The sequence below is a fragment of the Cryptomeria japonica genome, chromosome 10 (assembly GCF_030272615.1).
Source record: "Cryptomeria japonica chromosome 10, Sugi_1.0, whole genome shotgun sequence".
Taxonomy (NCBI): domain Eukaryota; kingdom Viridiplantae; phylum Streptophyta; class Pinopsida; order Cupressales; family Cupressaceae; genus Cryptomeria; species Cryptomeria japonica.
Genome location: NC_081414.1, coordinates 578,198,794 through 578,213,771, shown reverse-complemented (window position 1 = coordinate 578,213,771; position 14,978 = coordinate 578,198,794). Strand labels below are relative to the sequence as shown.

The following is a 14,978-nucleotide window of genomic DNA, read 5'->3' as shown; positions in this document are numbered from 1 at the left end:
ACTTCAGATGACAATACATACAGGCCCATATGACAAATCAAGAATTTCATAGGAAAAATCAGAAGCTCGTACGATAATTCCCTCTGAGAAAAATGATAAACTAGAGGCCTCGTACGACAACACTTACTGATCAAATGATAAACCAGAGGACTCACACAACAAAACTTACTGAACAAAACGCTAAACTAGAAGGCTCGTACGACAAAACTTAATGAGAAAAATGATAAACCAGAAGGCTCGTATGATAAAACACAAGCTCATATGACTCAAGACAGAACATAGGTAAAAAATGTTGTTTGGACATATTTTCGATCATTGAAGTTTGATTTTTTCTTATGTTTTCCAGTTTTAAATGTTTGATTTTCTTGTTTTAGGGATGAATACATAGCAAACACATGATATGATAAGTGACCTTCAAGCACATTACGCTACCTAAGGAAGTTGGTTGAGAGAGAAAACCTTTGCTTGTAAGCTTAGGTACACACCCAATAGCTAATCACAATACGACCACTGAGTCTCACGCAATGGATTCTCAATGTCGTATTATCCGACTCCAAATGCTAATGGGGGCACGATATGGCAAGTGTCTTGGGAGAGTTACTATCTCTCTTGCACAAAGATTATCACCCTTTCGGAGGTGAATCGGGTATCTTCTAATTTAACTGGAACTAGTAAGGGATCCGTTCAGTGCATCGGGGCATAATACTCAATTAAAAGGTCTCCCAGCCTTGAAAACCAAGGTTTGATATTCTCGAAGGTATGAAGGAGAGCTATTCCCGAGCACTGCCGTTGACTTGATTTTCATCAAATCACATTTATTTTATAGTGGGTTGGATTACTTGGCATTAGCCATTCCCACTTAGGTCATTCCCCTCTCACTGGCCTTAATGGCTAAGAGTTATTAGCTCCTCGAGAGGGTAGGCCCGCTAAAGAGATGCACTAATGAAAGAAAAGGATGAGTCTAGCTTTCTGATCACCTAAGAAAGGTGAGAGCATACTGGCCTATCATCAAAACACATAAAACATGGTTGTTCATTTCCATTAGTAAAATCAAGTGTGCCTAGAAAACATAAAGAAGACATAGAGTTTATTTGAGTCCTCCTAGGCAACTTGCAAAATAGATGCATTAGTAGTCATGATGTGTTTTGTTGAAGTGAAGCTTTGACAAGTGTAATCTTCAACAATCGTCCTACAAAAACCAGTTAGGCTGCCGAAAACCTCACAAACAGACTAGGGTTAGCATTAGTAATAAACAAATTGAAGCATGAAACCCTTAAAATGAAAACTGATTTGAAAAGATAGAAACATAATTTCATACGACACAATTTACCTGACCGTACGAGTACCCTTCCAGGACCATACGAGTGCAAAATAGATCTTGTACAACACTTCAGTGTCCTTCAAAGCTTGTATGAGTCGAAAAGAATTATCGTATCACTACATAAAGGAGCTCATATGAGATAGCCAAAAATAAAGATTTGACGATTCTTGAGAGACCAAAAATGAGATTTCAAGCCCCACAGTGGGCGCCAAAATGTCGAGCTCTGTGATGTGTGATACCTGCAGCTGCCACAAAAAACACTCAATAGATCATTACAAGCATGGTTAGCAAATAATAAGAAAACAAAGGTAAAACCATGACAAAGTGACCTATCGCCTCCTAAGAGATGTGAGTATGGATTTGATCTTAGATTTGTATAAGCAACCCCAGTGACTTGACTACACCTAGATGGAGGATTTGAAATGATAATGATATAAAAAGATGAGATTGATTATGCTAGATTGATCCAAGAGACTAATTAAACTAATGATATGCATGATTAAGCTATGATGATGATGCAATTAAGATAGAAAAGAGATTGATTAAGCTACATGATTCAATAATTATGCTAGAAAATGATTAAATTAAAGTAAATCTAAGATGAAATTGCCTATAATAACAATGCTCAAATGATATGCTAGAATGGATATGCCTATAGTAACAATGCATAAGATGAAAATGAGATAGGATCCTTATTGCTCCAAAATGGGGGATATTTATAGGATTTCCAAGGCCAGGGTGAGGTGGCAGGAATCAACGGTCAAGATTGAGTTTGAAGATATCAAGGGTGAAATTGGAGGAGGTTGAAGAAGAGGTTGGAGGAAGAGACACTTGTCATCTCTGTGGTGACAAGTGTTAAGAAGCTTTGCTCATAAAAGGGCAAGTGTCCAAGAGAGGAGACATGTGGCCAAAGTGCCACATGTCTTAAGAAGAAAATATCCACACCATAGGAGGCTAGGATAAGGAAGTTAGGATGTGCAAGATAGGATAGGGTTAGGCAAACCCAAGGTTAGGTGGATTGGGTTAGGTTAGAGGGATGGTTAGGTTAGGTGGTTAGAAGTTAGGAGGCATGTGGATAATTTGAATTTAAAAATTCAAATAATAGGAAAAGACTAATTAATTCTCAACAACTCATAAATTGATTTGTTTTAATTCATTAGAGGATTAGGAAAATTAATTGAAGTGAGGGGAGGATTAATTAATTTGAATTAATTAATCAAAGGGGACTATTGAAATGAACCTATTAAATAAATCCTTAGATTTATTAATAAATAGATGAATGGGGGAATTTAATCAAATTGCTTAATGAATTCAATTAAATTAGGAAGGGGGATTAATTAAATGATATCTTATTTAATTAATTGTCTTCAGACCATTTTTAGGTGTATACAATAAGTAACATACAATCTATCATTAAAATGAAGAAAACATAATTATAGTTCTGTCAATGTCAAAAAATAGGATGATCTTGTAGAAGTTTGAATAACATAGCAAAAACTTTGTCAATATGATATGAAGACAAAAGTTTATTGTGGCATCTCAAATATAGACAAATATAAATCTACTAATGTCAAAAGAATTGGTTTATGGCTTGCATGAGGTCAATTGAAAAACACACAAAGGTTTATGGAGGATGTGCTAAAGACAAACATATAAGAGAAAATATTCTAAAGGAGGTACATGGAGGGCCCATTATGATTATGTATGATCCTCTACAAACAATTTGTTTGGGTAAGTTATTATATTTTATTATTTTTAAAGAAATGCCTAAATGTTAATAATTTTAAAGAAATGCCTAATGTTAATAATTTTAAAGTTTCTGGTTGTTTATGTTATATTCATATAGTAGATCAAAAGAGACAATTTTTAGATCCAAAAATAAAATCATGTATTTAATCTTCACTCAAAATTTTTGTGTCAAGAGATATTATTTTTTATGACATGGAGGTGTATGGTCATCAAAAAGACCATGTTGACAAGTCAAAATATATTTTAATGGTGGTAAATTGATTATATCATTAATGAGCATTCCATTAGTATTTTAATTTCAAGTAGTATAAGTACACCAAGGACCTTCTCGTTTAATTTTATTACAAATCTAGTTTCAAGTCCCAATAATTCAAGCAAGATAAGAAGCTTAAGTAAATTTTATCAAAGGAATACAAGTAAAACACACGAAGGTGATGCAAGAGGTAAGATTGTAAAAGAATTATTTATTTTCACAAGCTAATTTTGAACCATTGTATTTTCAAGATGGGTGAGTGTACCAAATTAGGGGTAAAAAAATAGACAAATCAAATATTTTAAAGAAAATATGATGATTTTATATTGAAATACACATAACACATGTTATGGCTTGGTAAATTATACCATGCCATAATGTGTGCAAATTATATAAGCCATAATGTGAGAGTGTTATATATCACACTCATGTTACATAACATGCATGTGCTGTTAGGATAACCTTGCAATCCTAAGCCATTCATATATCTCCATGTTCTTTGGAAAGTGTTCCCTAGGAGATGTGAGGAAAATATTAAATGTTTGTACTTTATGGCTATTTATAATTGCATTTTCAAGATTTTAACATGAAGAGGTTGATAAATATAAATCAAATGGATAAAATACACTCCTTTCCACATCCATAATGAGACATGAAGGATCATGCATAAGGAGATCAAGTTTGGGAGAAGAAAAGTTATCCATTTGGCATTTTGAATAGTCACTGCAAGCTTCAGAGCACTTGAAATGTGTAAAGACTAAGTGAATTTGGGTTTGGTTCCCATGAGGAGTCACTTGAAGAGTTATTCTATTATGCCTATTGGCTATTCATTCTCCAAGGCATGGAATTTTGTAAGTGGTTTTGGCCCCTTATTTTGGGAAAACAATAATGGTTTTTCCTCTCCCATTTGGCTATAAATTGGAGCCAAGGCATAGTTGTTTAATCATCAATGTTAATTGTTTCCAAGTAGTCCTAGGATCATCTAGAGAAGTGTAGTGAAGTGTATTATTGTGTTATTTCCTCTTTTGATAATAATATACTTGCCGTGTTCTCTAGTGGAGTTTTTTCCCAAAGGTATTTCTTCAAGTAAATCTAGTGTCTTTTTTAGTATGGTTATTTTTATATTTATGTTGAATGGTGCAATCACATGTTCATTTTGGATTTAATTCCAAATTTGGCAATCTTTTCAAATTTATAATCACATAAGAAAGCTATGTTGAACCTATGGTAGGATTGAAAGGGGGGCGTGAATCAGTTTAGAACTTCAAAACAAATTAATTATAAACAACTTCTAACCATTCAACAACAATACTGAGAACACATTAACCATTAACACATGAACACTAGATTTACGTGGAAAACCCAAACTAGGAAAAATGATGGAGAGAATAAAAATCACAATATGAATAGAAATGATTGCAATGTTTTAGGCTTACTTCCAAGGAGAAACAACACCTGAAGGACTTGCAAAACTAAGGCACATTGCCTTAGGGAAAGATACATGGACTTGCACAACTAAGGCACATTACTTTAGGGATAGATACAAAATGTTGCTAAAGGACCCACTGCCATTCAACAACAAAAAAATAAAAGAATTGATATGAGAAGGATCTCTTGAACATGAAATTTCCTTGAACATCAATGTCAAGCAACTAAAATCATGACAAACATCTTTGATCACTATCACTATCTCAATGCATTGTCTCATAGAATATGTCACCTTCAAAGATGTTCACTAACTCTCACTCATCTACACTCTCAAATCTTCTTTCATATCATTCACATACACTTCTCATCATACACATTTCATTGCTCAACACATACAACCACACTTCTTAAATATAATATAGATCATCAAAAAAATAACTCAGGGTTGGCCACAATTGGAATAAATATTATTGCATAAAATAAGCCACTCAAACCAAAAATACTCAAGGTGGTCCACTCCAGGAGAAAGAGGGGACCCAAATGCATCATAACAAATCCTTCCAAGATGAATCAAATGATCCACACACACTAACACATCCTCCTAAGTCAAAATCAAATGTAATGTGTAGATAGGCAATAAAACTCATTAAAAAGACATCTTTCGAAGCAAATTATGTACAAGGGAAATTCATCAATGTTAATCAAATAAACAAGAAACCACAAAACCTAATTTAATTAACTGATCTGGTCATAACAACAAAAAAATTAATCAATAAATCTAATGTAGACTCCAATACACATGCTCTCCATTTATCATCTCCTCCTTGATCCGTAATATGATAGTGGCTCTCAAAGTTGCATGATGCCTGAAGAATATAGGCACACAAATTTGAAGAATGTGGTTATCGAAAAGGAAGGATTGATACAAAATTTATAGATTTTGAAAGGATTGATTAAATGGATGCTATCAATTTGAGAATAGAATTAATCAACAGTTGAGATTTGATGAGACAACTTAATGGGAGATAATTGTGATGTGAACTGCCTGCATGATTCAGCTAGACTGAATGGATTGAGAGAGCAACTGGATTGATTGAGGAGTTACGAGAATTGATTGAATAGTTAAGTGATTTGATTTGGAGTTGATCAAGATTGATTGATTAGTTAAGAATTTTGATTGAATAGTTGACTGATTTAAATGATTATTCAGAAAAGGTTGATTGGGTAGTTAACTAGAAGTCAATGACATTTAGGAATTTTGCCATATGTGATGTAGGAAATTAAGGTGAAATGTCATTTAATTTTCATTTGATTTTTAAAAAATATGAAATGAAATTGAAATTAATGAAAAATGAATTGAGTTTGAATTTGAAGAGAAAGTTGAATTAATGAAGGGGAAATTAGATTAAATAAATTTATGAAATTTATTTAATTTAGAGGATATAATAAGATAATCAAATAATTTAAAGAAAATATTTAATTATGGTAAAATATGAATTTAATTTAATTTAATTTTTTTTAAGTAATATCTGCCTAAGGGGGTAGTACCCTTCTATTAAAGCAAAATAATTACATAACATAACTTAGCGCTCAGAGCATAGCTCTTAGTGATACAGATACACAATCCCATTGCCAAGCTCTACCAACCTAGCAACCATGTCTTCAATCATGATCTCGTTGTTCTCCCTCATAAAGGTCTCAAACTTATCCAAGCTATACTCCTTGCCCACCCCAGATTTGTACAGGGACCATGCCTTCTTCATCTTTGTCTTCACACCCTTAGCGTTAAGATCAAAATACCCAACCATGACACTAGACTCTAGAAATAGGTTTGAATTTATTTAGACAGGTCTTGACCACGCCCACCAGATCCTCTCAGACCATTCTATGCACAACCCCGAATGAAGAGACAAGGTAACCAAAAATATGTACGATTGGGTCAAACAACACTTCTAACAACACCCCATCATGCACATGTCCGTCACTCTAGAAGTCTATGCCCAGTATTTGGATGACGGTTTCCTTATCCTTGTCGTTTGCCTTATTGAAAAACCTACTAATTTTTTCCTCCAATGCCTCGGCAACCCCATCCTTCTTGGTGCACAAGTATTCCACTCTGAAAGATGCAACCATATCAATTTTGATCTTTAAACACTATGTTTCAATACTGCCAACTATGCCCTCCTTGAATAGAAATCCAATCCGCCTTCGAACCATCAGAAAGCTTATCTTCTCACCCCTATCCCGAAGCACTTCGACCGTCTGGTACTTATCTTCTCGAAATCTAGATGCCATATCTACGGGAAATCCCTCAAAGTTGGAAAATCAATTCTAGAATCTTACTTTCCATACATATGACCTCCAACTATCTACCACCTAGACCTAAAAAGAAGAGCAACTCAGCCAATCCCGACTCATGAATGCACTTCCCCTAATCCAACTCCACTAGTATGATATCCATCAACTCCTTCTGCACTATCCTCTCATCCACCTCGACTACCTCCTTACGACTCCCAATCCCTTCACATGCGAGTCACTCTGCCGCCCTATTCCCTTCTCTGAATGTGTGTCTAATACTAAATTCTAAGAATTTGTCCAACTTGTCCCAAATTGCAAGTAGCCATTGGTCAAGTCTCCAGTTATTGAAATGGGACTTCATCACTCCATTAATAACCACTTGAGAACCTTTGATTAAAATTTTAGAAACACCCTGATCAAAAAACATCTCTAATATATTTTCCAAAGCATTCAGTTCAACCTCATTATTGGTCGCAATTATCATAAAGCCCATGACCGCTGACACCAACCCTACCAACTCATTCCTAACAATATCCCCAAATTGAGAGTCACCAGGATTCACCTTGCTAGCCCCATTAAAGTTTAATTTAACCCATCCCTACTTAGGAGCCAGCCAACGCACCCTTTTCCTCCTTGACCGACTATCCATGATCTGACAATCTCCTACCTTCAATGTATTCCATTTCTCTTCCATCAACTGTCCCATTTTGAGAAAACCTTAATGTGCTTGCCTTGCAATCTCCCATTGAACACTTCAACTATCACATTTTTAATTCTCCCTGTGATGATATATATTGATTAATACTCTTCCTTGAAGACCCTTTTGTTTCTTTCTTTCCAGAGCTGTCAAAAAATAAAGGACAAGCCTACTAGCCATAGATCACCCCATTTCGAATACAGTCTATCCATCGACCATGATAGCAAGAAATCAAATAAATTTTCACTTCTCGTTTGAAAGCTCCATTTGACCATAAACATAAACAACTTGTTACTTTCAACCTTAGATCAACAACTTATTACCTTCAACCTTAGAATAAAGATTGTTGTCAACAATTTCTTTCCTAAAATTTTGTTGTAGTAGATATCTATCTAATCTAGCATACCAAGCTTTAGGTTCTTGTTTAAGTCTATACAATGCCTTTATTAAACATGTGATATCCCAAATGATTAATGAAATCTTTCTCGCCTCCTTGGATCCTTCCCAAAGAATTTTTCTCAAGAAGTCAACCAGAGCCCCAATAGCCCTCATTGAGAGCCTAAAGCATGACATGGTGTAAATGGGTACAACCGACATAACTGACTTGATCGTCTGAATATGCTCAGCCTGAGTGAGCCATTTATTCTTCCACATCAAAGCCTTCATCTAACAATTATTGATAGCATCTTCCCACATAAGCGACTTGCTATGTCCTATAAATAGTGGAACTCCCAAGTTATTCATGGGGAATGAGGCAATTTAAAATTCCAAAATGTTGGTGATCCTTCTTTGGACCCTTCTACAAGTATTCATGGAAAACACCAGAGACTTCTATTTATTCATGTGTTGTCTGAAGTCAATGCATATTCATCCAGAGTATCTTTGATCACTGCCACTTCATGCAAAGTCACATCCCTAAACAAAATAGTGTCATCCACAACATAATGAATGAGTAATAGGATCCAGATCTCTATAATCCCTTTCCACACTTGGTGAGAGAATTCCCTTTTTATATTCCCACCAAGAACCTCTGCCATCAACACAAATAGCAATGGAGAAAGTGGGTCTCTCTCTTGTAGTCTGTTAAAGGCTTTAAAAAAGCCACTAGAAGAGCCAATAATAATAGAAGAAAAATGAGAGGATATGCAATACCAAATACAGTTCAAAATTGAATTTAATTAAACAATACAGATCATTTAATTAAAGCAAATAATCGAGATTAATTAAATAATAAATTTTTTTAATTAATTTTAAGTGGGAATGGTCAATTGATTAAATAATTAAGAGAGGAGTTGAATAGTTAATTTAAAATGAGAGGCGAATATTGATTCCGAAGAATAAAATTAGATTAATTGAATAATTAGAATTATTTAATTAATATATAGGAATAATTAGTAAAATTGGTGTTTGCAGGCATGTGATAATTGTAGGTGTCTACATTTTGCCCCTCTTTGAGACAATGTTTGAAATAACATTGTTTCAAAGAAAAAATGAGAAAGATGCCCCAGTATGCCGAGGAATGGAGGTAGGATGATAGAATGCGTATGAGAGAAATTCATTGACATTAATCAAATAAATAGGAAAACATAAAATCTAATCTAATTAAGTAATTTGATTGTAACAACAATAGAGAATGATAGTGAAAATCAACAACAGAAAAATTAAGTAATGAATCTAATGTCAACTCCAGTATATGTACTCTTCATTTCTCATCTCCTCCTTGATGTGCAATATGGTAGTGCTCTCAAAGTTGCACGAAACCTATAGAATTTAGGCACAAGAATTTGAAGAATATCGTTAACGAAACTAAAGCATTGATGCAAAATTTATAGATTTTGAAAGGATTGATAAAAGCATTGAGATCAATTTGAGAAAAGAATTAATCAATGGTAGAGATTTGATGAGACAACTTGATGAGTGATGATTACAATGTGAACTACTTGCATGATTCAGTTAGATCAAATTGATTAAGAGATCAACTGGATTGATTGAGGAGTTAAGAGAATTGATTGAATAGTTAAGTGATTTGATTGGAAGTTGAACAAGATTGATTGATTAGTTAAGAAGTTTGATTCAATATTTGACTGATTTAATTGAGTAGTCATAAAAGGTTGAGTGGGTAGTTAAATAGAAGTTGATGATAGTTAAGAATTTGACACGTGATGTAGGAAATTAAAATGAAATGTCATTTGAATTTAGATTTTTTAAAATGTTAAAATGGAAATTAATGGGAAATGAAATGAACTCAAATTTGGGGGAAATTTGATTTATTTGAAAAGAAGTGAAATTTAGATTAAATAAATTTATCAAATCTATTTAATTTAGAGGACATCATTAGATAATCAAATAATTTAAAGAAATTATTTAATTATGCGAAAATAGAAATTAAATTTAATTAAACAATAAAGATCATTTAATTAAAGTAAATAATCAAGATTAATAAAAATAATAAAATTATTTGATTAATTTTAAGAGGGAATGGTCAGTTGATTAAATGATTAAGAGGGAGTTGAATAATTAATTTAAAATGAAAGGGGAATATTAATTCCAAAGAATAAAATTAGATTAATTAAATAATTTAAATTATTTAATTAATATAGAGGAATAAGTAGTAAAGTTGGTGTTTGCAAGCGTGGGACAATTTTAGGTGTTTACACAAATTATGCCATGCAGATCTCCACATAGAATGGTGAGACCCATAAAAAAATTCTAACTTAATCTCCAATGCATACCCAGATGAAAGGGCATGATACAAACAAGATAATCTATCTAAACACAACAAACTAAAACACAATTGAATATTCCTAACACAAATCATCATATCTCTCTTGTGGAACAAAACAAAACTAGTAAAAACACTAAGAATACTACACGAGCCACAAAAAAATTACTACTAAACCACAACACAAACTTCAACATATTCGAACGCTACTGAAGACTTTTCAAACCAGTCTAATGGACACTCTTACTGTCAAAGAACAAAAACAACCAACTTCTGCAAACCAAAACCAAATTGCCACAAACAACACCCAAATATCAAATTCAACGGCAATAACATGAACATATTCAGAATAGAATCCATGTGGACAACCAAGTTTGATATCAATGACAACCATACAAACTCATATTTCCAACAATCCCCCCCTTTGTCATTGATGACAACACTTGAGCACATAAAATCATCTCCCCCTATCAAAAAGGAGGGGCATTAAACCCTAGTTTTTTCTTAAGATAAATTTATCCTTCGCCGATGCCTTAGTAAAAATATCTACAACCCGTTCTTTTGTAGAAATAGACTCCAATTTGGCTTCCTTTTCTACAACCTTGTCCCTTAAGAAATGATATTGGATTGAGATATGTTTAGTACTTGAATGCATTACCGAATTCTTTGAAATGTTTGTAGCATTGACTATATTACCACACATAATTGGATTAAATTCATCATATACCATTCTAATATATATCTTTAAGAGTTTGTTTCATCCACATAACTTGAGTACAAAAGGATGCTACTACTATGTATTATGATTCTTGTAGTAGATAATGATACTCAATCCCGCTTTTTATTTAACCAAGAAACCAACCTATCTCCTAAGAAAAATGCACCACCATTAGTAACTTTCCTGTCATCAATACTTTTGGCCCAATCAACATTTGTGTATTCTTTTAGCATAAATTCTTCATTCTTCTTATAGAAAAGATCAAAATCCAGACTCCCTTTCAAGTACCTAAAAATCCTCTTTACAACTTCCTCATGTGACTGCTTCGGATTAGCTTGAATTCTAGCAACTAAATAGATAACTTGCATGATATTTGGTCTATATGCAATTAAATATAACAATCCTCCAATCATAGATCCATAATACTTCTAATCAACTTCAGGAGATACATTATCTTTACTCAATTTACTACCAACAGTTAAAGGGGTAGTAACCAGTTTACAATTCTCCATTTTGAACTTGTTTAACATCTCTTTGACATATTTAGCTTGAAAAATGAAAATTTCATCCTCTAACTAACTTGTAGACCAAGAAAGAATGACAATTCACCAATCATTAAAATTTCAAATTCCTTCTGCATCTCTTCAGCAAACTCTTTACATAGACCATCACTTTCTCCATATATAATATCATGAACAGAGACAACAAAGATCAACAACTTGTTACCTTGAACCTTAGAATAAAGATTGTTGTCAGTAGTTTCTTTCCTGAAATTTTGTTGTAGCAGATATCTATCTAATCTAGCATACCAAGCTTTAGGTGCTTGTTTAAGTCCATACAATGGCTTTATTAAACACGCGGGATCCCAATTGATTAATGAAATCTTTCTCGCCTCCTTGGATCCTTCCCATAGAAATTTTCTCAAGAAGCCAACCAGAGCCCCAATAGCCCTCATTGAGAGCCTAAAGCATGACATGGTGTAAATGGGTACAACCAACAAAACTAACTTGATCATCTTAATCCACCTAGCCCAAGTGAGCCATTTATTCTTCCACATCAAAGCCTTCATCCAACAATTATTGATAACATCTTCCCACATAAGCGACTTTCTGTGTCCTATAAATAGTGGAACTCCCAAGTTAGTCATGGGGAATGAGGTAATATGAAATTCCAAAATGTTGGTGATCCTTCTTTGGACCCTTTTACAAGTATTAATGAAAAACACCTGAGACTTCTATTTATTCATGTGTTGTCCTGAAGCCAACACATATTCATCCAAAGTATCTTTGATCATTGCCGCTTCATGCAAAGTCGCCTCCCCAAACAAAATAGTGTCATCCACAAATTGCAAATGAGTAATAGGATCCAGGTCTCTATGTACCTTAATCCCTTTACACACTCACTAAGATAATTTCCTTTTTATAATCCTACCAAGAACCTCTGCCATCAGCACAAATAACAATGGAGAAAGCGGGTCTCCCTGTCGTATTCTGTTAAAAGCTTTGAAAAGGCTACGAGAAGAGCCATTAACGATAAAAGAAAAAGGGAGGAGGATATGCAATACCAAATACAATCCAAAATTGAATTTAATTAAATAATAAAGATCATTTAATTAAAGTAAATGAAAATATTATGTTGGGGAAAGGATGGCGCTGCGTGTGGAGGGAGCCGAACGTGGGCTAGGGTATCACAGCCCTAGCTTGTAGGAGGAGCCTGCATGCTGGTGCGGCAGCACGAGGGTGGTGCTTGCAGTCAGGGGTGTTGCTGTGGGAGGGGTTTTCTTCAGGGCTATAGGGGTGAAGGTAGAGCGGTGGCTGTGGGTGGGGGGGGGGTGCTGTGGGAGGCAGGGGCTCGGGGTTCTTGCGGAACTACATCCTGTTTGTGGGGAAGGGCAGTGGGGGGTTCATGATACATGGTGGGGAGAGGGTGTGTGGTTGCAAGGGAGTGTGGTGTCCATGGCTAGTTTTTTCGGGAGGTGGGATCTCTGAGTGGTGCGATGGCTAGATCTAATGGAGAGGCCTCGAAGGTGCCTCACGATATGGATTTCTGGGTTGTGGTAGGTTTTAAATCTCCACCCCAAAATGTAAAGACCTTTGATAATAACCTTTTTGCCTCAAAATCCGGGGCTGGAAGTGCTGGGGGTTCTCGGATCTCGAAGATTAATGGTTGCCTGGAGAAGTGCAGCAAGAGATCAAAGTTGAGTATTCCTCCAGAGATGATAGCGGAAGATGTCGATTACATTTCTAAACATTCGTTATACTACAAGTTTTTGGGGATGAGGGTTTCTCTACAGTTTTTGGAGAATTGGGCTCAGAGATCTTGGGCTCCTGAAGGGGAGATGGAGGTTATGTTATTGGAAATCAACTACTTCATGGTTGCCTTCAATTGCATGGAGGATCAGAGTAGGGTTTTTGAAGGAGGGTCATATTTTTACAACTAGATGGGGTTGTTCATCAAACCTTGGCATGTAGGGTTCAACCCTTTGGAGGAACTCCCAAATAGGGTCCTAGTATGGGTCTGTTTACCACGTCTTCCAGTGGAATGTTGTCGGGAGGATGTGCTACAGATGCTTGCTTTAGTGCTTGGGAGGCTAGTTGGAGCCTCATCACAAACCCTGGGGAGAAGGGTTATGACCTTCTCTCGTATCTGTGTTGAAATTGATCTTAGTAAGCCTCTGCCAGATGCTATAGATATGTGTGCGGGTTCTTATTCCTGGGTTCAATAGCTAGATTATGAGACTTTACCTTTTCGGTGTCATCTATGTCATGAGTACGGTCACTTGCAGCGCAAGTGTCCTAGGTACAAACTGATGGTGCACCAATCTCAACAGCCGACCCATAACACAAATGGGGCTGATAAAGGAAAAGCCGCCATGACTGGGGAAGTTGTGGGTTCTGATGGTTTTGTCCCAGTTAAGATAAAGAACAGGAATTGGGGACAAAAGAGGCCCCTATAAGAGAGACAGGAGGAGGATACCTTTAATAGGTTTGAACCCCTAGATGACCTCACCCAACAAGAGGTGAACCCTGGGCTGACTTCTTTGGATCAGGGTGCACCAGGGTTGGTCAATGATAGTATGAATTGGACTCAACCCAGGCTTTGCAAATTGCTGGGAGCCAGAAAATGGAGATGGATCATCCAGTTGTGGCTAAGTTGGGGACCATTCCTATTGCTATAGTGGAGTTGGCTGGGGGGAGGTCTCTCCTTTAGCTCAAAAACTGGAAGCTGTTGGGGCCAAAAGTAACAAGATGGGCTCACATTTGGGTCTCCACCAGAAGGACATTAAGAAAGGATCATCGGAGAAGAATTCAAAGGTTGGCAGAAAAAAGGACTTGGAGAAGATTAAATTGATGGGGGAGAATTTGGTTGAGTCAGGGTCAGTAAAGACTCTGGATTCTCACTTTTCCAATCCCCCTAAATGATTGTTTTATCATAGAATGTGAGGGGCTTGAACAACGACCCTAGACAAAAAGTTGTTCGGGAGTTGATAAGGAGCCATTCTCTTGATATCCTTTTTTTCCAGGAGACAAAACTTTCTGTGGAAAGTATGATGGATCTGGTGCTAAAGCTTTGGGGGAGATGCCAGTGTCAGTGTATTGGGGCTATGGGCTCCTCGGGAGGGGTGGCCTATCTTTGGAACCCTCTAAGGATTCGCCCTGTCTAGTGGGGGGCCTCCAGATCTTCGTTATCCGGGGTTGTCTCTAGTCTTGACACTGGGGAATATATCCTGGTTACTAACATCTATGCCCCCACTGATCTTCAGGGTAAGCAGAACTTATGGTCCCATATCTC

General features: G+C 35.7%; 1 protein-coding gene across 1 annotated transcript in view; it reads left to right on the top strand.

Moving 5' to 3' along the window:
- LOC131859078 (uncharacterized) overlaps positions 1–13,174 on the top strand; it is a 31,759-nt gene extending 18,585 nt beyond the window's left edge. Inside the window, exon 3 of the mRNA XM_059212606.1 lies at positions 12,939–13,174. Within this exon, the coding sequence (XP_059068589.1) occupies positions 12,939–13,174 (236 nt within the window). The remainder of the gene's footprint in view (positions 1–12,938) is intronic.
- The last annotated feature ends 1,804 nt before the right edge of the window (positions 13,175–14,978 follow it).